The sequence below is a fragment of the Ursus arctos genome, unplaced genomic scaffold (genome assembly GCF_023065955.2).
Source record: "Ursus arctos isolate Adak ecotype North America unplaced genomic scaffold, UrsArc2.0 scaffold_5, whole genome shotgun sequence".
NCBI classification, from domain to species: Eukaryota; Metazoa; Chordata; class Mammalia; order Carnivora; family Ursidae; genus Ursus; species Ursus arctos.
Window position 1 is genome coordinate 64,062,974 of NW_026623067.1, and position 27,975 is coordinate 64,090,948.

The following is a 27,975-nucleotide window of genomic DNA, read 5'->3' on the forward strand; positions in this document are numbered from 1 at the left end:
GAGAAGAATTCAGCCTAATACTCTATTTGGGGAGGGGGGCGGGAATCTTCTTTGAAAGGATGTAAGGGATACCTATGATATGAAATAATGGAATAATTTGGGGCGCCTGGGTGGCACAGTTGGTTGGGCGTCTGACTGTTGGTGTCGGCTCAGGTCATGATCTCAGGATCATGAGATTGAGCCCTGCGTCAGGCTCCATGCTCATGGGGAGTCTGCTTGAGTCTCTCTCTCTCCCTGCCCCTCCTGCTTGTGCTCTCTCTCTCTTAAAATAAATAAATCTTTTTAAAAAAGGAAATAAGGGAATAATTTAAGTTAAAAAAAAAAAAAGAAGGAAAGCACTTCCCTACATTTCTATGTTTTTTTCTGAGTAAGTCTTTCAATAGAAGTGTTTTAAGCCTTTAGATCACAAGTGATTTAATTAGCCAGAGATTCGAGGCACTGATCATTATGTTTTTTAAAATAAATCTAAAATTTAATTTATATATGTATTAATAAGATAACTGAAGATCACTGGGAAAAAGTACGTTGCTTGCCTTTAATGAAATTCATTACAGTGTCTACTGCATACTAAAGTTATGGGCTAGATTGTTAGAGCTAATGATGATAGGAAAATCAGACAAACATGGACCCTACCATCAAGAACCTTCCAGTTCAGTGTGAGAGAAAGATACTGAAACTGTTAATCCTAGTTTGGATAATGCTATGAAGGAGAAGCACAAAGGGAAGCTGACCCATCCGGGTAGTTCCTGTTATTTAAGTTGAATGAAAATGATCACTACATTTGTGTTAATTATGTCTAAGTTGACATGTCATAGTCGAACGAAATATGCAATACAGTATTAATAGTAGACTTATATAGAAGCTATTTTAAATATATGTAATTCTATCCAAATGAAACAAAAGCCTCAGTAATCAAGTTATTATATTAAACTGAAAAGTTGTCCAGAGTAATTTCCACGTTTCTTAACTGTCAGGTATCCCTGATTATTTTGTTTATGCTCATCTTAGCTAATAAAGTGATCGCATATTGTGCAGCTTTTACAGGTCTAAGAAATCCATATGTTCACCTTTTTGTTGTTGCTTCTGTAGGAATTTCAGTGAACATTATCACTCCTTGTGTAAAGCAGTACATCACCTAGCAACTGTTGACTGCATTTTCTCCCTGGCCAAGGTCGCTAAGCAAGGACATTACTGCAGGTAGTGTATTTTTTAACTCCCCCCTCCTTTTCAATGCTAGGTCAGATGGCATTATCCTATTGATTTTAGTGTTTTTATTATAAAATATTAAAATATGCAAATATGTTGGACTCTTGGTAAAGCTGAACGTCATACTCCTATAGCTTGATTTAAAATGAACAGATTCCTTTCTTGCTCTGTCATTGAATACAATGAAAGCAGATGCTCACAGTAACTCTAGAGGTGAATGTTATATATTTCAGTTTTTCAGTTTAGTGGGTGACACTTTTTAAAGGCATAATCCTTTCATTTGTTAGCTTTGATTGAACACTTTGTAATATGTTTCACTTTATAATTATAAGTCTCATTTAAATGCCAAATAAATCAGATATGGATGAGACTCAGTGTGTGATCCATTTCAAGGCAGTGTCTCTATTGCTATCAAATTGCTCTTCCTTAAGTTTAAAACCTCAAGTTTGAGCCAAATCTTTGGTTCATTAGTCTGCTTTCCAGGCCCACTGGGTAGGGATTCCCACTTTCCAGACCCACTGGGGCAACAGTCCTGTCCTGTAGTTTTGTGGGGCAAAGGTTGGGCCCCCAGAACTCTAGGCCATATTTCCCCTTTGGTGGTCCTATGCCTGGGCCCCCACCCCTGAGGTGGTTCTTTCTGGTAGTCCCACATTTGCTGGTGCTCTGTGCCTGGGCTCCCTCCTGTGGCTCTCCCAGGCTGCAGTTTTGTGCTGGTGGCTCTGTGGGTCTGGGGAGCATTGCCCAGTTGGGGTCTTGCTCTCTGTGGGCTTTTTTTTAAAACCACTAGCCCATTCACGAGGATTCTGCCCTTGTGAACTAATCACCTTCCAACGGTCTTACCCCCAATACCATCACATTAGGTTTCATATGAATTTTGGGGAAGACACAAACATTCACTCTGTAACACAAAGCCTATTTTTTCATGTACTTAAGGAAATTTAAGGGAATATTTAACTCACTGGCTTATTGTGAGGTCTAAAAAGAAAATATAGAAGTGATACTGCCTATCAGTGCTTTGGCATACAGAGTTCATTATGTCTGAGAGGATATGTTCTGCTGTTCATACTTCTTTCATGTTCTCTCTAGTTTGTGCCAAATATGTTTTTTATATGTTCTTTATACCTAGCATAATACACATAGTGAATGTTAAAAAATGGTTTGTTTCTTGTAAAGCATTTATTTATTTATTTATTTATTTATTTATTTATTTATTTATGAGAGAAGAGTTGCAGGAATTGGCTACCCCAGTTTTAGATAAAAATGTACTTAGTTTGCTGTTTTGTTTCATTTTGTTTTGCTGTCCATTTATGTATGGAGTGATCTGCCATGCCGTGCACAACGTTTTTGTTTAAAATGGGCTCTTTGCGTTTTTGTTATTACTCGGTTTCTTTTCACATCAGAGGGCTTTGAAATTTTTGTGCAGTTCATCACCCATAAAAATGAGACCTGTAAATATACTCTGGTTGAATCTAGTTCTGGAAGAATGAGAGTCTATCTTCCACTGACTTGATTTCTTCCTTATGTACTATGATCTTAGTAGGACTTCTTTCTTGGTGCACGAGGTTTGTGAAGCTGATTTTTCCTAATGGATTTGTGAGTTAAGCAGAGGATCGGCTACCATCTGTACACTTGGTGATGTTTTCACACAGAGCTCTTCCCACTGAAGAATGCTGCTGCCTGGTTTATCTCTTCTTACACCTCTTCAGGTGGCCTTTTGCCATTTGCTGCCGCTGCTGCTGCAGCTAGTGAGAACAGAAGAACGTGTCTGTGGGTTTGTGGTTTTATTACATCAGAGTTAAGTTTTCATATCTGTGTGTGTGTACATACCTATTTGTAAGTCTAAAATACGTATGTATTACACATAATATGTAATTTAAAGTAATACGTAATTTTCATTGCATTATAATAACCAGAATCTAGCTTTGATATCAGAAGGTCTGGTTCTAGCCCATCCTCTGTCACTAATTAGCTGTGTATGCTTGTTTAAATCTCAAGTATTCATATATAAAATTGTAAGAAGTAAAGTTATGAATTAATAAATGGAATAAATCTTCAGTTGTAGGTATTCTTTATTGAGCTGTAGTTTTGGCAAAATCGCTGAGGAGTGAAAGTACATCCCTTATTATGTCATTATAAAACTGATTAATTTGCAGACTCCTCTGAGATTTAACAAACGTTTTGAGTATCTACAATATACGAGTTTGGTCCTAGATTTTTCATTTTGGGGCTTCTCCTTATTTGGGCATTTTCCAGTACATTTACGAAGAGACCCCTTGATTTGTGTAAGTAAATTTGAACTCTTTTTAAGGCATATCCTTTGAAGTGTAAACTTTGGATCAGACAGGAAGGATTTGAATACTAGCTTGGTTATTTGACAGCTGACCTTAAGCAAGTTACTTAACCTCTCTGACCCTCAGTTCCTGCATTAACAGAGTACCTACCTCTCCGAGATATTGTACAAACTAAATGATAAAGCTGTATTAAACTTCTAAGCAGAACCAGACAGATGGTAAGTACTTAGTAAATAGCAGATAATATTATTCAAACATATTTATTCAAAAATAAGAAAGAATTAAGTATTTTAAAAAGTATTTATCTTTAATAAAAATATCTAAACTTAAGGGTTATTAGAATCTTTCATACCCATAGTAATTTATTCTTCAAAAATCATTTTCAGTTCTCTGCCAGTTCTCAATTTTATCTGTCTCTTTGGACATGATAAGCATTGTTATCTTAAAGTCTGTGTCTGATAATTCAAATATCTAGAGTCCTTGTGCGTCTGTTTTTATTGCCTGTTGTTTTTGTTCATTTCCATTCTTAGATCTTTTTGAATTCCTGGTTGTCTTGATTACATTATAGGCATTGTATTTGCAGAATCATTATAGAAATAATTTGATACTGTATTTCACCTGAAAGTGTCACATTTGCTTCTACCAGGCATCTTAAGACACTAATAATAATCTGGCCTCACTTAATCCATATCAGGTCTTGAGGTGACTCAGAGATTCAAAGGCTGGCATTACTACTTCAAATGTGTTTCTCTGTCTGGTGTGCAGCCCATTGGTGTCTCAGTCCAGAGTCAAACTGTTCATAGTGCTTTCCCTCAGCTGTTCCCTCAGAAATCAACAAGCACACTCCCTGGGTCTCTGTCCTGCCCCAGGTCCTGTCCTGCTAATTCTTTGCTTCCTTGTTAGTTATCAGATATCATCAGGTAGCTGTTTTCTGTACTTTATCTAACTTTCCTATTTATCCTCAGTAGAATTGTTCCAGATGACATATTCTTTTAGGAAGATAACTTTAGGAAATATTTCACATGCTAAAATACTTTCCAAATTGGATACTATATATTAAGAAAAATCCACCTGAGTATTTTAAAATGAAAAATCGTGTTATAAAGTTCTAGGCATATCATCAACTTCTCTCTCTCTCTCTCTCTCTCTCTTTTTTTTTTTTTTTGCAGAAATAAAATTGAGTGTAAATAGCCATGAAATAGGAAACTTTTAACTAAAATGCATTTTAAGCTAGTATTTAGGTATCTGAAATTTATACCTTTTTTCCCCCTGAGATTTCCAGCTTGTTTAAAGACTTGAGTGCATTTGAGCTATTGCACTTAGTTCCAATTGATTCTTTGGCTTCGTAATCGCCATCTTTTCTTCCTAAATGCTCTTAGGACATTTTGTTCACCATAGCCTAACCTTGAGGCAAAAGTTCTTATTCTAAGTCTTTCTATCCGTTTTTTATTCTGGATGTTGTATTGTTTTACTAATTATGTTCTGTTTCCCTGAGTCATTTACAGGAGAAAGATGCAATTTCAAAAATATAAAATAAATTTGTTCAAGTTTAATGTTTCATTCTTTCCAGACAGCATCCAGATTTCCTCAGCTCTTCTTAAATGCCGTATCATCAACATAATTTTCATATCCTTCTTGCTATAACTGTCCTAATCTCGTGCATCATCTCATCTTTCCACATTATGATTTGCGTCTCATTCCGCCGGGAAGTGTTTTGTCATTATATAATTTTGAGAGCAACAGAGTAAGTCAGTGTAGATTTTAGAGCAGAACAAATCACTCAAAATTTTATTCTAAAGTGAAAACCTTTCTGGGAAATCGTATCAGTGTCATGAGTAATGATCTATTGATTTCACTTGGCAGAGCACCTAGGATTTTATTTTAAAACTGATATTACTTGCAGATGCTTTCATTTTTTATAGTAAATTTATAATGCACCTAGATAAAAATCCTATCTTTAGAATTAACCTTTGAAATCCAAAAAATGTCCTTCTCCTGTCGTTTTAAAATTCTCTTTCCAAAGGATAGTTTTAAATTATGTACTTAGAAGGTACTTTAGTTGTTTTCTTTGAGAAATGTGAGTATACATACTTGGGATTTAGTTAGCCAGATATATTTAAAGAAAAGGATTTAGGGAAGTAGTATTTCTTAGTGTTATGAGTAAGGTCAGAAATGTGCTTACATGTGAAAGTTCTGAATCAAAGAACTTAGCAATCAATGAGTGCAAGTTAACACAATTCAAGAACACTGTTCACCCAACACATTGTCAGAAATTAGAAAATTTGATAATACCTACTTTAGGTGAAGGTATGAAGAAACAAGTCAACTTTCATATCTTGCTGGTGGGAAGATAAATTGATATAATATTTCTATATGTTAAAATAAAAAGTATGCATACCCAATGATTAGAAAGTGCACCAGGAATTTACTCTAGTGTCGAGAAACATTTGTTTGTATGCACATGGACATATATGTAAGATTGTTCATTGCAATATTGTTTATAACAGTGAAAATCTAGACACAGTCTGAATGTTCCACAGTGGAGAACAACTGACTTATCTATGCAGCAGCTTCAAAAGAATGCGAAGATATGACACGAAATGATCCTAAGTCTTCAGTATAGCATGCCATCAGGGTCCATGGGACCTAATTTCAGTTTTTGAGTTTCTTAAAGGTCTTTTAAAGAACAAAGAGACAATTCATTTTTTTTAGAGGAGAATAAAATTTTGTCTTGCATTTACCATGTGGGTCCATTGGACCCTTTTATAAATCTGAGATGCACTTTGGGATCTTTAATGATTTTTATCTTTTCTGTATCTGGAACATCTTGCTATTTCATCATCCTAAAAATTACTTTATTATTGTTTATTGAGTATTTCTACTAAAAAGTCTAAATATAAGAAAACTAGAAGATGATGATGCAAAGATAAGATAAAAATCACTACCACACCATCCGTTGTTGTTTTAATTGTATTGCCCAAAGTGCTGCATCGTCCTTCAGGAAATTATAAAAGACCGGAAATAGCACTGTTGTAGTCTAACTATAATAGTTATTGTAACTGTTATAGTCATAATTAATTAATTTCTATTAATGTAATAATTAACTTTAGCACATTATAACTATTGCTTCTAACGTTCACTGAGCATAGTTGAGAATTACGAATTTTTAAATTTTTCACCCATAATAGCAAAGAGGAAAAAAGTGACAGAAGACATTTCACAATTATTAGATTAATCAAAAGATGAATGTGAAGAGGAAGATAGCAGTGCTCTAGATACTACTGATGATGATGAAATTTCTTGTATAAACAAAATCTCAGATTATAAATGTTCGGGTGACAGTATCCTAGATGAATTTTCCCAAACTCGAGAATCAGTGTGTGAATGTATAAGGACAAAATGAAATGTGTTCTTCTTCAGTTAGTTATTCCAAAGGCAGCACACATGATGCAATATTTGGTGACAAGAGCCTGAACCATCCTGCTTTGCTAAAAGGACATGTAGTGGCTTCTTTTGTCTTTTATGATGTTTGTGCACTTTCGTTTACTTGATACTGTTTGTAAGTGGACAGGTGCTGAAGGGAGGAGATTGAAAGAAAGTAGGTGATGTGAAATAAAAATACTGATTTGATCGATTATTCTAACTTGGTATTTATAAATATAAAACTGAAAATGTTTTGCAATTGTGGAGCAAAGAAAATGGCTGCCCTCTCCTCAACAAAATGATAAGCTTTCACAGATTTCAAAAAATTCAAGCATTTCATTTTTGTCCATGCAAGTGGGAGAAGAACCAGAAATTATGATAAGCTAGAACATTTTAGAAATGTATTGAAACCAGAATTGGTATTTATGAATGACTGTGGTCCGGGTGCATGCATGACAGCTGATGAGCAATTAATTACATTGAGAGTGTGTTGCCCATTCCGAGTATATAAGCCCTTAAGATCAGGGAAATGTGGAATAAAAATTTGAGATTTGCTCTGTTTAAGTTCTTACTAAAATTTGTCATGAGATTTTGTTATGTTTTGTTTTGTTTTTACTATCCCTTTTATTGCCAATTCTGCAAATTATTTGTAAAATGACTTGAAAGTATTAAGAAAAATATAAGGGTCCATTGGTAAATGGTGAAACCTATTTTTTTTAATGTGTATTGAGTATTACAGGGACAAATGTAGCTGTAGAAGAACACATTATAGTATGATCCTGATTTGCTTTGCTGTTTTTTTAAATGAAATCACAAACCAGTGCAATGAGTGTGTAAAAACCTAAATGCAGAGAAGAAAGTTGGGAAGGGTAGACACCACACTAAGCTCAGTGGTAATCTCTGGGGAGGAGAATAAGGGGAGGGCAGTGCTCACAGGGGTTTTGATAAATAAGGCTGTAGATAAAAACAGAGAAATATAAAAGCTTTAAAAGGAAGACCAGCAAGGCAAAAAATAATTTTTGTATCAAAAAAAGTAAAAGATACCAAAGACCATAGAAAGATGTTTCAGTTAAGCAGAATATGAGAATTTTAGATCTCCAAGTGCAACACATAATATAATTTCTACTAATAATTAAATCTGGAAATAATTTTCAGAGACTTCCTTTATTATGCTTATTACTGAAAATGACTTAAATGGCAATAATCTGATCTGTAACTTTAATAATGAAAATATTGATATTAGAGAACAGTAGAAAAGAAAGGATCTTATAAAGTAGACTTCAGCAGTGGAGCTTTGTAAGACTCTGTTAAAGTTTGTGCTTCGAGCACTATTATTATAATAATTGTCCTCCCAATTCTCATCTCAGTTAAAATTTAACTTTTGTACTCAAAGCCTTATTCTGGGTGTGTATTCTTAAAGTCTTTTTTTTATGCTAGACCTTAGAGGTTTTTTTAAAGGAAGTTTTCATGCCTAGTAAATTGAAATATGCTTCTTTTTGCAGACCAACTCTACAAGAAGAAAGGAAAATTGTGATTAAAAATGGCCGGCACCCTGTGATTGACGTGTTGCTGGGAGAACAGGATCAGTATGTTCCCAACAGTACGAATTTATCAGTAAGTACCACATGATGCCAGTAAATAAGTAAAAGATTGTAACATTGATCCAAACTTTTAAATACAAAAGAAGTATTTTTATAATTGACTCAGGTTTTAACTTTGGCGTTAAATGTAGCAATTTTGGGCTGTAGTTTTATATTTACCACGAAGTATGGAGTTGGTGTCATTTCCAATGAAAGATTATCTATAGATGGAAGGATTTAGCAATGAAAGGGTTAGTCTTTATTAGTTATCCTAGGTAACCCCTATAAATATTTTTCATTTGTAAATGCCCAAATATTGCTGATAGGGTAGGATCATACCATAGTTTTTGCAAATTTCTGTTAGTCTTTAACATTATATGCTTTGTCCTGTCTTTCAATATTTTAAAATGTTCAGTGAAAGAATTGGAGATGCTTCAGCTGATTTCAGTGATGAGAACTTTGTCATATGGGCTAGGATTCTCTCATGGAACATTAATGATCCTAAAAATTTATTCATTTAACACATTCTGTATTCCTATTTAGTTTCAGATAGTGAAGCAAGTATTAGGACAGAGAGTGGTAAGCAAGACAGAACTATTCTCTGCCTTAAGGGTGCTGTGATCAAGCAAGAAGGTAGCCAGGCTATTCTAACACATGATATAGGAAACCATGTTGTCCTGGGAGCATGTGGCAGTTCAGCCTAACTTAGTGTAGACGGAGCATCGAGGAAGGTTTCTTGGGGATGAGATACTAACTGAAGAGGGAGTCAGTGTAGGCCAGGGAAGTGGAGAGCAGTGTACCAGGTCAAGCAACCAGCATGGCAGAGGCTGGGAGTGAAGCAGAGCAGGGTGAATTCAGGGAAGTAAAAGATGTTGAGTGATGTGGAGCATAGAGTGTAGAGAAAGAAGGGTTCAGAAATAAGGAAGAGGCCAGTTTGCTCATGTGCCATATTAAGGAATTTTGATTTTTTTTTCCCTAAGGGATTGAGAATACCAGCAACAGAATGTTTGAAGCTGGGAAGAATAGCAAACTTGTGGGGTGGAGTGTGTGTCTTATGTGCCTCTGCCTCTGTGTGTATGTGTTTATGTTACATAGAGTTACATTGTCAAAGATAAAGCCATACACTAATTGAAGTGGTGCAAGCGTAGATTTTATTCAATAATGTAATTGCAATTAAGAAAAGAGTCCAGTGTGAACTGAACTCAACTTCAGTTTGTACAGAGGTGACTGGGTGTTTTAAAGGGAGAATGAGGGACTAGGAAGGACGAATGGGGCGGGAGGTGGAGGGGTATCTTGCAGATTCAAGGGAGTAGAAATTATAAAAAGCAGGAAACGGGACTGGTTAATGTGAAACCCATCTGGGTTTACTGACTGGCATCTGGAGCTTATGCCCTCATACAGGCAGTAGAAAGAAAGGGAGAGCTGTCTTCTAGAATGTTTGCATTTCGAAGAGATGACTCACCTCTTCTAGGTGGTAGAAGAGTTACACCTTAAAGGGGCAGAGAAAGGCTTTATAACTGTAAGCTTTCTGAAGTAATTGTTCTAAGAGGAGGTTCAGGGGCCTCTCTGTCATCACGTTTTGGCTGGAACAAGCCGTAAATTTTCCTGCCAGTCTTGTACCTTTTCAGGTAGGAAGTTAAAATGAGATTGGGATCATCCTAAGAACATGGTCATGAACTGTTAAGAAACTATGCTAGTGTTGATTCTGGTGTCTTAGTGGGAGGAGTAAACAAAATCATTTATGTTGAAAGTCTGGGTTTTTATAGGCCGAGGTTGAAGCCTAGTGGTGAAGAGGGCTCAGGAGGAGCCTGACTAGAGTTTGGTTAAGGTGAGAGCATCTTTGTCAACATTGAGTGATATAATCTGATGATGAGATCGGAGAATTAATATGTAGGGAGGAGTTATGTGAGAGAGGTTGTTGTATCAGAGAATGAAAGGCCTGCCTTTAAGATTTCGGAGGTTGTGCTCTTCTGGGAGACAGCAAGTCCTAAGTATGGCCATGGAAGATGGGTAGCAGAGTGGAGAAGGTCTTTGGAGATGAGGAGATTAAGAAACAGAGTCTGGGAAAAAGTCACCCACATAAATGTTGAAATCATCTAAGAGAACTTTTGTAGGGGAAGTGTGAAGGTGTTCTAGGTGTCAGAGATCCCAAGGGATGGAGACTGGTGACCTGGAAGTTTGTCGATGGCCTGAAGTGAGGACAAGCAGAGGGGGTGGTCAGGTCCTAAAGAAACATGTGAGAACACATAAGAAAGAACCTCTGAACTCTGAGATGTGTGGCAGGATGTGGTAGAAAGCTCAGCTTCCAAATGAAGTGAACAATAGCTAGGTTTCAGTTTAAGCCTGTTTGGAGGAAATGTTAAACAGGGATATTAGGAACATAGAAGGATTTGGGAATTTTTCAGAGGTCAGTGGGAGAATTGGGATGTAGTGGGACAGCTAGAAATTAGGTCAGAGAAAAAAGCAAGCAGAGAAAGACAATTATCATATGGTTTCACTCATTTATGGAACATGAGAAATAGCAAGAAGATTGGTAGGAGAAGGAAGGGAAGAATGAAGAGGGGGTAAACAGAAGGGGGAATGAACCATGAGAGACTGTGGACTCTGGGAAACAAACTGAAGGCTTCAGAGCGGAGGGAGGTGGGGGACTGGGATAGGCCAGTGATGGGTATTAAGGAGGGCACATATTGCATGGTGCACTGGGTGTTATATGCAAATAACGAATCATGGAACATTACATCAAAAACTAAGGATATACTGTATGGTGACTAATATAACATAATAAAAAATTATTATTAAAAAAAAAAGAAATTCGGTCAGAGAAAGGAAGCCCAGAACAGCAAGGGAGTTGAGAACATAACAGAGTGTACTCCCTCTTGGGCTGTGACAAAGGTGTGCACATGGTGAACTTGGCTGGCCGCAGGTGTGGTGAGTGAAAGGAAATGCTTTCAGTTATGTTTAGTTTAATATTGCATTTTGATGGAGCACATAAATTTGTTGGTAGTATATAATCTGATCCCCAAAGTCTATAAACTTGTTCATTCTCATTAGGGAATTTGTAATTGACCCAATTTATCAAGCCAAGTTAACACTTCCTGATGCTTCATTGGTTTTTAAAAGACGACTATGTGAGCATAAGAATTTCTTTTTCAGTTCTCATAATACCAGTGGGGTATAGCTTTTCTTGAGAAAGAAATATAGTTGTAACATTTGATACCTTGGTTTATATTTTATTTATAAATCACTTAAATATTATTTCCTGTTACTGTTCCCATCCCTCAGCATGCCCACCAACTCAATCCCAAGCATGTTATCCTTGACATTGGTTTTTTCTTCCTTCATTTTTTCGTTATTTCTTTCTTCTTGTGCTTTCTTTTAAAAATGTATTATACTATTTAATAAAGCAAAATTTGAGAAACTAAAAGAGCCTTTTGCCTAATTATAAGAACGTTTTAAGGAAACATTAAACTTTTATATTTAAATTTTTACAAAATAAATGGATGATTTTTTTTTCCCAGTAGGCACTTCAGAATATTCCAGAATATTCATTTCTTTTACATATGCTTTTTCTAACTTGAGTAGGAGTTGATATAGAACTGTTGCTATGGTGAAGTGCATTCTATTTTGCAGGGTATAAATTTATATATAGGATTAGTGTTGAAAAAGAACTTACTATGTAAAACTCAATTTAAAATATTTTATAGATGTTAATTATAAAATATAGCCTGAAAATAATTTCCTGAAAGTCAAATGACATTGTTGCTTTTGATAATCATGTAATTTTAAGAAATGGTCTTTTGTACATGTGATTGTAAGTGTACTTTTCTGGATTCTGTGTTATGTGAACTTATTATAGTCCTTCTGAACAAGCCAACTTTCTGCCTACTTTTCTTCTCCCAGTTTTAAGAATACTCTTCTTTTCACATTTCATAATCTGGCATTTATTTTGAATTTTTATTAGCATTATTTTATGAATATTTTGTTGTTAGAGATTTTGACACACTTTATTCAGTATTGTGCTTAGGTCAGATTACACAGAAGAAAGAGACAGAATACCTCCCTAATCTGGTGGGAGACACACCCAATTAAATTAACACTAATAGAATACTTACAAAGGCCATGAACTAATAGATTACATGGTAGAAAAAATTGGCACCAAACTTAAACAGGCATTTCAAAGTAGAGGATATTGACCTGCTATATATTAGCTTTTCTAGAATGCAAGAATATAGCAAAGGATAAATAGGAACTATGAACTTTGAGGTGTTTGGGGTACATTGGGTGGAGATCCTGATGCGAAGGTGGGTGGATGGATATGAAGACCAGAAGAGCAGTCTGAGCCGAAGTTACGGATTTTAGAATGATCATGACGTATGTACGGGAGTTTTGATTCTGGATCTGTCAGGGAAATTATATGAAAATGTAAAGAAGGCTGATGAAAAGACCCTCTCAGGCACTAACAATGAAGGCCTAGATACACTAAAAGTAGGTTTAAATGAGAACTTTTTAAGAATCTTTTTTTAAATTTTATTTTAAGGTTATTTATTTACTTATTTGAGAGGGAGTGAGTAAGAGAGAGTGAGCACAAGCAGCAGAGTGGGAGGGAGAAGCAGACTCCCTTTGAGCAAGGAGCCCGACACGGGGCTCGATCTCAGGACTCTGGGATCAGGACCTGAGCTGAAGGCAGACGCTTAACTGAATGAGCCACCCAGGTGCCCCAAATTTTTAAAGAATCTTTTAAACGTATTTACCCTACCTTATGTTCAGAATTTAGAGTTATAGTTTAATCTGAAGATCACACTTGTTACAATGATAACCAGAGGCTACTGTATATTCCTTTCTATCCTCTGGGACCTTGCTCTGTTGCGTCTGCTAGGAAACCTCAGTTTGACTTCTCCAAGCAGAATTTAAAGGAATACTCTTTTAAATCCTCTTTTTGTTTCCTTCTCTGATTCATTACATAATCTGAATGTTTGTAGACTCAGCAGCGCGGGATCTCCCACCTCCATCTCGCCCCTCTCCAATTCATTTCTCCAGTCTACAGCCACAGGGCTTTTCCTAACCTGTCCTAACACTCTCTCATTTAAAATCATCCTTAAAATTCCAGCCATATAGTTCCCAAGTTGCTGTGCCTCTGTGACTTGGCAGATGGTATTCCCTCTGCCTAGAATGTCATCTTTCCCCACACCATCCACTCCTGCCTCACACACACCCACAACCCACCCCACCCCACCCTCTAGCTCCTGCTGTTCTTGAAGGCTTGTCTTGGATGTCACTTTCTGCACTGAGCCTTTCCTAACCAGTGCTGGTTGGGCACCCCATCACTTACCCGTAACACTCATATTTCTCCCCATTTTAGTACTTACCCAGTAAATTGTAACTGCCTTTGTTTGTGGTTCCCAGTGCACTGTGAGTTTCACGAGAACAGAATAGACTTCTCTGGTTTAGTTGTAATCCCACTGTCACTCACAGTTCTCTCACACTTAGCAGGCACCTGATCATATTTGTTAAATAAATAAGGATTACCCACAAGCCTTGAACAGTCTTCAAATTTCATTTTAAATTTTTGCCTTTTTTTCACCCACAAAATGTTATTTTTCAGGAAGTTATATGGGAATATCACAATTTACTAAATAATTATACTGTAGAACTAGAAGGGGAATTAGGGGTCATTTAGTGTAACTGCTGCTTCTTACTTACGAGGAAACAAGGCCCAGAATGGGAAAATTGACATGCCAGAGGTTACCCAAGTTGAGTGGTCTTGAACCATCTCCCAAAACACAACAGTCTTCTAGGGCAAGCCAGTGCTTTTTCAGTCTTTTTCACTTTGCAGCACACCTTGAAAATGGTAAGAGTTTGGGACACCTAGGTGGCTCAGTCGGTTAAGCGTCTGCCTTTGGCTCAGGTCATGATCCTGGAGTCCTAAGATCGAGCCTGCTTCTCCCCCACTGCTGCCAGGACATCCTGCTTGGAAAACGCTGCTGTAATCCACTACATTCTTAGAACTGTTTACTTATTAACCAAATGACTTTCTAGTGGGTGGATTTTTGATAGTGACTGAAGTTGGGGTTTTAGTTTGTGTTTTTTGTTTTTAAAGACTTATTTGTTTATTTATTTAGATAGAATGAGAGCACAAGCAGGGGGAGCAGCAGGGAGAAGGAGTAGCAGACTCTCTGCTGAGTAGGGAGCCTGATGTGGGGTTCAGTCTCAGGACCCTGGGATCATACCCTGAGCCAAAGGCAAACACTTACCCAAATGAGCCACCCAGGTGTCCCTGTTTTTTGTTTTTAATGTAAATAATATAAATTTTCCTTATTGGGAGAGAGAGTGGGAATACTGTGGTTGACAGCTTCTCGATTTGTAGAAGGGAAGAAAATGAGTTGAATGTGCAAAGTGAGAAGTTTCCCAGGAAGTACTTGAACCTGTGGATCTCTGTGGCCCGAGGGAAGTCCATAGCCCAGCTCTTGTGGAGTGGGACTGGGTGGAGACCAGAATCCCGGTCACGATCCCTTCTGCTGTGGTTGAGAAGGGGCTTTAAGCACCTCAGTGCCTGGCACTGTGTGGCACATAGTAGGTGCTCACATATTTGTTACATGAATGATGCTTGAAACTGGTAAAGGTGAGGGAGTTCTAGAGGGGACTAAGGATCACCAGCTTCCCATTTCCTCCCTTCTCCCAGACAAATTCTTCTAGCTACCCCAGAAATGCTTGCTTTGGCTGTATAAAAGTAAGACTAATTGTACTAATATTCATAAGCTGTTGACTCTTTGTACGTAATTACCAAGCAGACTAACAATAATGCATACCATAAAAATATGTCTGAGTATTAAGTTTAATTTAATTCCGTGCTTGGATTATTCTCATAGATTTTTCTATAAATGTATTTTTCACATAGTATGATCATGGAATCACATTGTTAAAAAATAAAGAAAACATCAGTGGCATTTCAACATTGTTTTCTGTTACTTCTCTTCCCATTTCTTCCTGCTTCTGACACAGTGAGATAAAGCATATTTTGTATGATAACTGATTATTTTTAAAAGTGTTCTGACCTATATTGCAGTCTCTGCCCAGAATGTTCTTTCTTCTGTCTTCCTGTCTATAACCCATCTCCATTGATTGAATTCCTACTCCTCCCTCACGACCCAAAAGATATTACTGCCTCCTCAGAGTCTTCACCATTACTCTGGCCAGAAATAATCTCTTTTGGGGCGCCTGGGTGGCTTAGTCGTTAAGCGTCTGCCTTCAGCTCAGGTCGTGATCCCAGAGTCCTGGGATTGAGCCCCACATCAGGCTCCTCAGCTGGAAGCCTGCTTCTTCCTCTCCCACTCCCCCTGCCTGTGTTCCCTCTCTCGCTGGCTGTCTCTCTCTCTGTCAAATAAATAAATAAAATCTTAAAAAAAAAAAAAGAAAGAAAAAGAAATAATCTCTTTGGGGGCACCTGGGTGGCTCAGTTGTTAAGCGTCTGCCTTCTGCTGAGGGCGTGATCCCAGGGTCCTGGGATTGAGCCCCACATCGGGTTCCCTGCTCCACTGGGAATCTGCTGCTTTCTCTCCCACTCCCCCTGCTTATGTTCCCTCTCTTGCTGGCTATCTCTCCCTCTGTCAAATAAATAAATAAAATCTTTAAAAAAAAGAAAAAAGAAAGAAAGAAAGAACCTCTTTAATCCTAGCACTTTCTTTGTTCTGTTTTTGAAACTCTTATCACATACCACTTGTTGGTAACAGAGGTAATGGGAGAGTTGCTTGGAGGAATGAATTCAAATCTCAGTTTGCTGTTATTTTATTATCATCTTGGATAAACCACTGTACTCTTCAGTTTCTTCATCCACGAAATGAGGGCTTTAGGTTGAGTAACAACTAGCTCTCTGTGAAATGTAAATTAGACAGCATCCAGGCATCAGAAGGCTTTGGACCCTTTCCTTAGCATGTCAGCTTACAGCCTGTGCTCCTCTCCAGCCTCATTATCCCCCTTTGTGTTTGTAGTTCCCCTTGGGTTAAAAGTGCAAGGATGGCTAAGAGCTTCTCTGGAGGAGGCTTTCACTAGGGAGTCTCTTACTGTAACCTGTTATTGATTGACATTTTCAGGGAATAAAACACTTTGAAACTGCCAGACTTTTTCAGCAGTCTGCAACTATTATAAAAATAGTTCTACCATGAGTCTTTTTTGAAGATAGATGTCAATATCTGTACCTGTCAAGGAAGGAAGGCTTTTTTGTAGAAAATTAGCTGATGCCCAAGTCTTAGAAATTAACATGTGACAATTTCAGTGTTTTATTTTATTTTATTTTATTTTATTTTATTTTATTTTTTTATTTTATTTTATTTTATTTTATTTTATTTTATTTTATTTTATTTTATTTTATTTTTTGCTGTGCATCTCCTGACTTGAGGGATATTCTGGCTGACCATCCTTGTAGTCTACCCCACGATGGACCGACGGATGCTGGCCCTGCACTAGAGCAGCTCTTCTATCTAGCAGTGACTATGACTCCCTGTCATTGAGCAGGGATCCCCTGTGAGACATCTGTCAGGGGATGATCTTCACTTATCATCCCCGTTCTGCTACTTATAGCTCCATGTGACTGGACAAGGTCCTTAGATTCCCCAAGCCCGTTTCCTCTCCCGTAGCATGGGAATACGGTAGTATTTGTATGACCCCCTGAGACCGTTGTGAGAACAAAATGATGTGATGCCTATACAGGCATGAGCATACTTACCCATGGCACTTGTTAGCTGTGATTTTCTTATGACACCTTCACATTTGCCTTTTATCTTTTCTTTTCACAGAAGACAGCATTCAATGTGGAAATTGATTAGTTATCTTAAAACTTACTGGTTTAGATTCAGTGTTTGATTCTTGGTACGTAATACTAAGATCTTATTGACTGACGCTGTCTAGATAGACATCACCAGTACTAAGATAAAAACTTTAAAGATCGAACTCTAGCTTCCCTAAAGGTTTATTCAGGCAGTAGATGCCGTCCACAGTCCCCTTCGTGAAATACTTAAGTGTTGATTTATTGTCATCCACCCATCCATCCGTGGTTTCTTCCTTTCTTTCTTTCTTTCTTTCTTTCTTTCTTTCTTTCTTTCTTTCTTTCTTTCTTTCTTTCTCTTTTTAATATTTTATTTATGTATTTGAGAGAGAGAGCACAGAGGGAGAGGGAGAAGCAGACTCTCCGCTGAGCAGGGAGCCCAATGCAGGGCTCGATCCCGGGACCCTGGGACCATGACCTGGGCTGAAGGCAGACACTTACCCAACTGAGCCACCGAGGCGCCCCATCTGTGTTTTCTTGCGAACTTGTTCTGTGTGCGGCATCATGCTTAGTGCCTGGCACAGATGTGGGTGTCATCTAGGCTGTCCAGTTTGATGCATCCCTGGGAACTTCAGTAGGCTCCAGAATGGGTAAAAAGGTAGTTTTTGCCAACTTTCAGCTTCTGGCTTTTCTGTTGGAATGCTTACTCATCCTAACTGGTTTTCCAGATAGATTTAATGTGTTTTTCACATCTGGGACCTTTTGATGTGTGGTCCATGCTGAAAGGTAGATGCATACATGAGATATACGAGGTTTCTTGATCATTTCCTCACTTAGTCTGTCATCTTGGGAACTGTAGAGGATCTTGGGAACTGTAGAGGGAAGGGAGTCACATATTCCTGACTCACCTCTAGAGAGAACGCAAATGATTTTTTGATCCGTAAGGGTGGTGAATATCCCTGTTGCAGTGCCTCTCACCAGTACTTACTAAGTGCCTTCTTTTTGCCAGACCTTGTTGTAGTCAGTGGGGGTGAACAAGATGACATAGTTCTTCTCATGGGAGCTTACTTTCTAGCAGTGACATTGGTATTAAGTAAACAAGAAAATTAAGGAAATTTCAGAGAAGGATAAAAGATATAAAGAAAATAAAATGGGTTGACATCATAGAGTGTGACAGGTTAGAGGGCCTTAAGGTAGGTTGAGTGGTCAGAAGAGGTCTCTCCTGGGAGCTGATGTTTGAATTTGGACTTCAGTGACAAAAAGGATCTAATCTCAGGGAAGAGCATCCCAGATGGAAGAAACAGCTGTGGAAATGCCCAAAGGCAGGAATGGAAGAAGACATAAATCTAGCCTGCCAGTGCTGAGTTAACCTTTGGAGGGTGAGAGGAGATTAGGCCAGACAGGCATGGTCTTTAGGCCATGACGAGGAGTTGGGGTTTTAGTATCAGTACAGTGGGGAGCTATTCGAGGGCTTTTAGCAGGAAGCAAATTCTGTTTTAATTTTTAAGACAGTCACTGTGACTGCAAGGTGGAGAATGATCTGTGGGCAGAGAAGCAGAGAGACTAGTCAGGATCCACTGCAGTGGCCCACCAGAGATGGAAACAAGAGGTGTTTACGCATCAAGGATACCTCCTGAATCTTCATAGTCTCTTTTTTCCCACTTGCATTTACTAGAGCGTGCCCAGTATATAATTTATCTCCTATTGCAGGTAAAAATATTAGTGCTTATTAGCAAAGCAACCACTTTATTACCTACCAATAGTTGAGTTGAAAGTATTTCACTCCTTAAAGCTTCTTCTAGTTCTTTTCTGAGTTCTTCAGATCCTGGATAGGCCTGGAAAGACCACTTCCACAGAAGTGACCACACATCTGACTGGGGTCACTATGTACCATTTTTCCCAGGTACTTTGTGTAAAGGAATTCCACAGCTTCCCCTCTTTAATTCAACCCAGAGCCACATGCTGTGTCATATGCCTGAATTTGGACATAATATTTTTCAGAGGGTCATAGAATTTGAGGGTGAGAAGTCATTTAATGCAACTCCCTCATTTTAGAATTGAGGAAACTGAAACCTCCAAAGCTGTCTCGACCTGTCAGTACCCTGTCAAATTTTTGATTCCCATTGAAGACCCTGAATCAAGCAATAAGTATCAAGGCATTGGAAGAAATAAGGTGTCTACAGGATAAAAGGTGTATATTTTTATTTTTTTCCTCGTAGGTTTCCTAAATTATTAAAAAAATTTTTTTTTTTGTTTCTGCACTTCCATCACCCACCCACATTGCTCTTTGGGTTTGGTAATTTCCACTTCAGGCAGCTCCACCAACAGTGCCTTCACAGTTCGGGGTTTCCTCATGGCATGTAACCCTTGTGTGGGTTATTCCGCCTTGTGTTACATTCTTTTACTTTCTATTATGTGGGGTTTCTTATCTAGTATTCTATTTTTATGTAAATGTACTGGAAGTCCAAATAATTAAATGTCATTTGGAAGTTATGTGAATTTTTCCTAAATATATTAATGGATTTATAAAGAGTTATTTGATGGTTCATGATGATTATTCATGAAATAAATCTTAAGATAATTGATTTAAATTAACTACCTAATATTTCAAGCAAATGAAAAAGTATAGAAAACAGTGTAACAGACACCCATTTACCCTTCACTCAGATATCATAGAGAATGACCTTATGTGATATGAATTTTAGATTTATTTAAAGTAAATAAAGTGTTACAGATCTAGCTAAGGTTATGCATAATTAACTGCTATCCCTTTTCCTCCCCTTTAACTTCCTTATCTGATTGGTAACTATTATCCTGATGTTACTTGTTATCCTTATGCATATTTTTATTCTTTTATATGTTTGTATTTTAGCAATATATAATTTTGTGTATTTTTAAAATGTATATAAATATGGCACATTGAACCTGTCATATGCTATTTTGTAAATGATTGTTCTCATAATTGTACAAAGTAGATCTATTCATTTTCCTAATGATAGACAATTACATTGCTTTTTTTTTTTTTTTTTTGTCTATTATGACTACAAACAGTACTAGAGTGAACATAAATATCTTTCTGAGTACTTGTGTATTTTTCTAGGGTAGACTCCTAGAAGAGGAATTGCTGGGTCATGTAGACCAGTATACAGAGTCTTTACTAGGCATTTCCAAATTGCTCTCCATATACTTCCAACATGCTGTAGAAGTAGACATTTAAGCCTTTTGATGATATGATGAATGTGAAAGTGTCTTTTAAAAATTATTCCTTCAAAAATGTTCACTGTTTCCTTCATTTGAATGTTAGGGATAACTTATAGGTCCCTTGAAAAATCCTGGGATTTCATTTTCCTTTTCCTGATTAAGAATATGTTTTTGAGGGGCGCCTGGGTGGCGCAGTCGTTAAGCATCTGCCTTCGGCTCAGGGCATGATCCCAGAGTCCTGGGATCGAGCCCCACATCAGGCTCTTCCCCTGGGAGCCTGCTTCTCCCTCTCCCACTCCCCCTGCTTGTGTTCCCTCTCTCGATAGCTATCTCTCTCTCTGTCAAATGAATAAATAAAATCTTTAAAAAAAAAAAGCTGTCTCTCTCTCTGTCAAATGAATAAATAAAATCTTTAAAAAAAAAAAGCTGTCTCTCTCTCTGTCAAATGAATAAATAAAATCTTTAAAAAAAAAAAAGATATGTTTTTGGCCTTGAGCGTTTCTTTTTCTATAAATATCGTATTCATGTCCCTTACCCATTTTTCCATTGTTTTGGTGTTTTTATTATGTAGGAGTACTACTTCTTTATCTTAGACCTTTTCATTTTGTGTTTGATGGCGTAATAGAATTTTTAAAAAAATTAATCAAATGTGTTAGTCTTTCCCCTTATAGATTTATATTTTTTATGTTGCTTTTTCTATCTTATTCAATAAGTCATTCTCTACCTTGATGTCATTAAGCTGTTCTTCCATGTTTTCTTCAATAAGTTTATATAGTTTGCTTTTCACAATTAATTCCCTTATCTAGATTTGATTTGGGGCCTCTGTGAGATTCAGGCCTAACTCTATTTTTTTTTTACATGGGTACCCAATTGTCCCATCATGGTTTATTGAATATGGCTTTTTTTTTTTGCTTATTTGTAATCTTGTCGCTGAGTTATACCAAGCCATTTATGTATTTTCTTTTTCATGTTCTATTAAAGTTTTCTTGACCATTTTTCTTCAGGTTATCTTTCTTTTGATTTGTAGAAGTTTTTTTTGTATACTGGTTTTGAGTCTTTGAGAAATGTATAATATAATCTTCTGTAGCTTTTCATTTCCTTAATGGCCTCTTTTGGTGAATAGCATTTGATTTTAATTCAATTTTTTAAAAAGATTTTATTTATTTATTTGACAGAGAGCACAAACAGGGAGAGCAACAGGCAGAGAGAAAAGGAGAAGCAGGCTTGATCCCAGGCCCTTGGGATCATGGCCTAAGCCGAAGGCAGATGCTTAACTGACTGAGCTACCCAGGCACCCAATGTACTTCCATTTTTATTTTTTATTTTTTTATTTTTTAAAAGATTTTATTTATTTATTTGATACAGAGACAGCCAGCCAGCGAGAGAGGGAACACAAGCAGGGGGCGTGGGAGAGTAAAAAGCAGGCTCCCAGCAGAGCAGGGAGCCTGATGAGGGACATGATCCCAGGACCCCGGGATCACACCCTGAGCTGAAGGCAGACGCTTAACGATTGAGCCACCCAAGCGCCCCAGTACTTCCACTTCTAAATCTTCCTTTGTTGTTAATTATGATTTGTAATTTGTTAAAGAAGTCTTTCTCCACTGCAAGATCATATATTATTGTCAAATAATCTTGTTTTTTTGTCTGTCAAAGCTGTAATCTACCTGGAATTGATTATTGTTTATGATGTAAGTTAGGGGTCAGGATTTCTTATTTTTCTATATGGACATCCTTTTGACCAAGCACCATTATTGAAAAGACCATCCTTTGTCTACTGTGCTACAGTGTCACCTTTGTCATAAATCAAGTAATTGTATATATATCAATCTGTTTCTGTGGTTTTTTTCTTAAAGATTTTACTTATTTGAAAGAGTGCGAGTGGGGCGGGTGGAAGCAGAGGGAGAGGGACAAACAGACTCTGCGCACAGCCCTACGCACAGGGCTTGATCTCAAGACTCGAGATCATGACCTGAGCTGAAACCAAAAGTTTGATGCTCAATCGACTGAGCCACCCAGGTGCCCCAGTCTGTTTCTGTTTTATTCCACTGTGGGTCTTGTAGGTTATTTATTGTAACATTATAATTTTGAGCCTTTCAGTCCATGAACATAGTATATTCTTTCATTTAATTAGGCGTTCTTTAATTTCTTTCAAAAATATTTTGTAGTTTGCTGTGTAGAGGTCTTGCTCATTTTGTTAGATTTATTCCTAGTATTTGATTTCTTTTGATACTGTGGTAAATTGTATCATTGAATTTTCTATTTTCAATTACTTCTTGCGAAAATCTAGAAATAAAGTTGAGTTTTGAATACTGACTTTATATCCAAAGACCTTGCTTTAATTCATTTATTAATTATAATAATTTTTATAATTTCTTTAAATTTTCTGGCAATGTGATCATGACATGTAGGAATAATGACAGATGTATTATTTTCTTTCCAATAATTGTACCTTTTGTTTCCTTTTCTTGCCTTTTTTTTTTTTTAATGAGTAGATACTGAATTTTATCAAATGCTTTCTCTGTGTCTTTGGAGGTCATCATCTGATTTGTCTTCTTTATTCTCTTAATATGGCGAATTACATTGATTGGCCTTTGAATATTAAACCAACCTTATACTCCTCAAAAACTCCAAATGTTTATATGACTTTGGATTGGTATATTAATATTCTAAGGAGTTTTACATATATATTTATGGATGAAATTGGCCTGTAATTTTTCTTTCTTGTAATGTTCTTGTCGGGTTTTTGGTATCAAGATTCTTGTTGGATTTTTGAAATGTTTTGGTAAGAGTTGCCCTTGTTCCGTTCTGTAGAAGAGTTTTTGTAAGATAAGTGCTATTTCTTATATGTTTGCAGGAATCAGTGGAGAAATTATCTGGGTTTGGAGTTTTTCTTATGGAAGGGCTTTTAATTACAGATGTAATTTCTTTAATAGATACAGGATTATTCAGATTACCTATTTCTTGTGTCATTTTTGCCAATTTTAGAAAAGGTGATCATTTTATTTAAATTTTTGAAATGTTTGGTTAGGTCACATATTTGGTTGTTTACAATAGGTTTATTATTTTTAAATCTCTGTAGGAGAATTTATTTTAATCATTATTTTCATCATTCTCCTCATGCGAACTTTCTTTCTTTGCTTTCGCTGTGCTAGGCTCTTTCTGTTCCAAGGAACATAGATTCACTCAAGTTCCTTCAAGTAATGGAGGCATATGACGTATTTTAAAGCTACCTGTAACCATAAGAGAAAGGAATCACAGGGAGAGCAAGATCTCTAGTACAGCTTGGCTTTAGTGAGATTGGAAATGTCTGGTTAATTAGGATATAAGACAACTTCAGAGATGAAATCGGTTTTCTTTTTATCCCCTCAATAGTATGACTTTATATTTTAAATTTGAGACCCTCATGATTGGCATGAAGTTTCTCACCTCCTCTGGGCTCTCCTCTGCTTTTTCTCTTTTCATTGCTGACTACGCCCTTCATTCCCTTTCTATGTAATTTTTCTTCATACCTTTTGTTTCCACACAACTTCTTACTCATGGTCCTCAGTGCTTTGTGGCCTTGTTCTGTGTTCCTCCAGATTGAATCACTGCATGGTACTCAGTTTAAACCCCCAAGAGATTATTTGATTAATTTCAGAAGCCCTTTCATGTGAGGTCACCTCTCAGGCTGTTGGTGAGTTACACAGTGGCTGCTCTTGACCTGGCAGGTATTGCCCAATGTGGTGGGTTCACAGAGCAAAGCACATGGATGCCTCGGGCTCACCCCTTTGCAGAGGGCTACAGCCAGACAATGTCCCTTAGGATGAGTCTCTATGTGGCAAGTATTGTAATTCGTTAATAGAGGCAAGTTCTAGAAATTAAACTAGTACAAGTGTTTGAGCTTTTCTGCCTCCTTTACATGCTCTGATGAAATCCCAGTGAAAATACTGATAAAGCTGATACCTAGAATTTGGTATTATAAACCTCTTTAGTAGTCGTCCATCTGTAACTGAAAAAATTCTTGTGCTGCCAACCCAAATTAGGGCCTTGAGCAATTAGCTATGTAATGTGTGCAGTTTGGGGATGGATGAATGGAAATTGATAGATTTTAAATTTAAGCAATATAAAACACACACAGAGGCAGATTAATGAATATTTAATGAGAAAGTCATAGTAGTTATCTCATTTAGGTTGCTTCTTCTTGTTTCCTTTTTCATATGCAGAAACAATCCTGTGCGTTGCTCAGAATTCACTGTTCTGCAATAGCACAGTTCAGGTTGAAGACAAAGAGGCCCTGTTTCCCTTTGTGATACTTAATTGGTAACATATTTAAATACCAGAAAGCCATCTTTTGCCTAATGCATTCCCATTTATGGAATAAATTATAGATATTACATAAAAGTCCTTTGGGTACAATAAGTGAAATTGCTTTTTAATTTTCTAGGGAGATTCAGAGAGAGTAATGATAATCACTGGACCAAACATGGGTGGAAAGAGCTCCTACATAAAACAAGTTGCACTGATTACTGTCATGGCTCAGATTGGCTCCTACGTTCCTGCAGAAGAAGCAACAATTGGAATCGTGGATGGCATTTTCACGAGGTAAAAACATTAGTTCTATTTGAATATATTTCTGAAAATAAAGCAAGCCCACATTGTCACATGAACTTTCTGTGTACATATTTAGATGAATAGATTTGGTCTTAAAATATTTAAAGCTTAGGAGCTTAAAGAAATCATTTCATCATGAATATTAATATCAGAAAAGACCAAGGAGAGCATTTTGTCCAGTAATTTTCAAGTTATTTTTAGTTACTGAGTTCTTACTTTAACAAAAATCTTATATAAAAGATGAATATTTAAACAGATAAAAGCAGATCGGCTCTGCCTGAGTCAGAGTGGAAGGTTTGCAGACTTGCCTGGATAGGCTCTGTGGAGAACAGTCTGGAAACCAGTCCACTATCCTTGTTTTGTAGGTGGGGGACTGAGAACAGACTGAAAAGGGCACTGGCTCAAGATAATTTAATTCTTTTTTTGTTTGTTCGTTTTTTTGTTTTTTACTCTAAGAACATTACCTACAACCAACTAGGTCTTACCCTTAGTTTATAAATCTAAATTGCATGTCATATTAGGAATATGGGTGAAATATCCTGGTCTCACTAATAGCAAAATCAGAGTTTAATCTATTTATTCAGATATATCAGTTCTTAAACTATTATACTTCTTTCATATACATTTTTGGAAAAATTAAATATAGTCTATATAGGTGTATTCAAGCTTTGTGTATAAATGTTTGATTTATTGTCTAGCTGCACATTTATATGATACTTGACTTTGGAATTACATCAGAATATATTATTAAAATACTTTACCTTAGAGCTTGGTTTTTAGTCTGAGAGTGAGCAAAGCAAAAGAGACTAAATTCTGTTTGATGCCATATCACCAAAGAGATGTTATTTTGATCTCTGTATATTTGTAGATCAACTCAGTATAAGAAATTTAAGGACTCTTTCTTTACTTTTTAAATTGTCATTAATTTTTTTATTTTGTAAAAAAATATGTGTGTGTATATATATATACACACACACACTTGTTATTTTATTTTGGTTACATTATTAGGGAGAGTGACAGAAATTAACAAAGAAAAATGATTAAAAGGAGAAGAGAAAAATAAAAAGAAAGAGAAAAAGACTTCTTGTGCAAAGTAAGGTGGTTTATCTGAAAGAGAATCTTGTTAGTGAGCAGAATGTCAGTTACAGATGTTTTTAGATACAAGTAATAGAAAAGAAAGTAAGAGTTTACTTTTCTCTTACAATGAGAAGGCTTGGGATGGGCTGCTGCTTCAGTGGTTCTGCAGTTTTGTTGGCCTTACCCTCATAGTTGCAATATAGTTGCTGTGACTCCAGACATCACATCACATGAGGAAAAAGGAAGACAGAATGCCACAGTTTCCCACCCCCCACACCTTTTTTTTCCCCCAGGAAATCAAAACCTTTTTAGAAGCCTCTCAGAAAATTTCCACTTAATATTTCACTAATGATGTTTCATTCACCTATTTCACCTATGTCTCATGGCTGTAATTGCAAGGGAAACAGAAAGTAAGGATTTGCTTTTGTCTAGTTTTCCTCATGGAGTTAGGCAGATGTTTGGGAATGAATTTAGAGGTAATCAGGAAATAGTTTTTGCCTACAAAAAAATGTATTCAGTGATAATAATAAAAGTAGCTAAACTTTATTATAATAATAACATATTTAAAATAATAGTGTAACAAACATTTTTATCAATGTATAGGGACTGCCCTGTGCCCTTTACATTCAATACTTTATATAAAGTACATTCAGTGATAGCAAGTATAAGCCTTCTGAAAAAGGACAAACCACACTAATTTCAAGAAATTTGGGTATTTAGGGATGCCTGGGTGCATTAGTCCATTAAGCAACTAACTGCCTTCAGCTCCAGGTCATGATTCCAGAGTCCTGGGATCTTGTCCCGCATCAGGCTCCTTGCTCAAGAGCCTGCTTCTCTCTCTGCCTGCCACTCCCCCTGCTTGTGCTCTCTCTCTCTCTCTGACAAATAAATAAAATCTAAAAAAAAAAAAAAGAAAGAAAGGAAAAGAAATTTGGGTATTCATTCATTTTCATTTATTTATTCATCCAACATGTACTAACATAGCATCTAATATATGACAGGCACTGGGACTATAATGCAACCATATTCTGTGCTGGTAAAACTTACCCGCTAGATGTACTGTATGGTGACTAAATAACATAATAAAAAATTTTTATTAAAAAAAAAAAAAACTTACCTGCTCGAGAAGATCAGCATTAACCCAAAAAATTGTAAAGAAAAAAATGTGAAATTGCAGCTGTGACAAGTCTGTAAAGGCTGTGTACAAGATGCCATGACAGCCTGTGAGACTGGGTATGATCTGGACTGGGGAAGGCTTCCCTTAGCAAGTGACTCTTCAGGCCTATCTGAAGGGTGAGCTAACTAAGCAAAGGAAGAAAGAGCATTGTAGACAGAGGGACAATGTGTGCCGAGGCCCGTTAGCATTTAAAAAAGAAAATCATAGATAAGGGACTGAAGAGTGACTCTAGGGGAGCGTTATTCTACGTGAAGCTGAAGAATAGATTGGGGTAAATTACACAGAGTGTAGAGTGCTGGGAGTTTATTCTAAGCCGTGGGAAACCATTGAAGGGTTTTAAGCAAGGCTTGGCATGATCACAACTGCAGAGACTACAATGCAGGGAATGTTTGGAGAAAAGACACAGTAGTAACCTTATCAGTAGACTCCTGTAGTGGTCTTAGTGAGAGGTATCAGTAGTTTGGATGAGATTTGTAGTATTAGAATGGGAAGGAGTCACATTTGAAAGGTGTTCAGGAAATAAATCAACAGAGCTTGATGATAGGAGGGATATGCAGCTGAGATAAATGGAGTTGTCAGAGGTGACAATGGTTTGTGTGTCTGGTTGGACAATGCTGGCATTTACTGGAAGAGGATGATTTTCTTTTTTCCGTAGATCCTGACTTTATTTTT

The 27,975-nt window shown here is 36.9% G+C and overlaps 1 protein-coding gene across 8 annotated transcripts in view; it reads left to right on the plus strand.

Annotated features, from left to right (window-relative positions):
* The window catches only part of MSH3 (mutS homolog 3), a 195,050-nt gene that overhangs the window by 121,097 nt on the left and 45,978 nt on the right, over window positions 1-27,975 (plus strand). For 5 of the 8 annotated variants that reach the window (XR_006409516.3, XR_006409517.3, XM_026498701.4 and 2 more), the window contains exons 18-20: window positions 1,090-1,197; window positions 8,423-8,534; window positions 24,883-25,040. Coding sequence is in view for 5 of the 8 variants with exons in the window: in XM_026498701.4 (XP_026354486.4) it covers window positions 1,090-1,197; window positions 8,423-8,534; window positions 24,883-25,040 (378 nt within the window). In the remaining 3 variants the exon portion in view is untranslated. The remainder of the gene's footprint in view (window positions 1-1,089; window positions 1,198-8,422; window positions 8,535-24,882; window positions 25,041-27,975) is intronic. The other 3 variants (XR_008957583.1, XM_057307334.1, XM_057307333.1) reach the window with 1 other exon arrangement.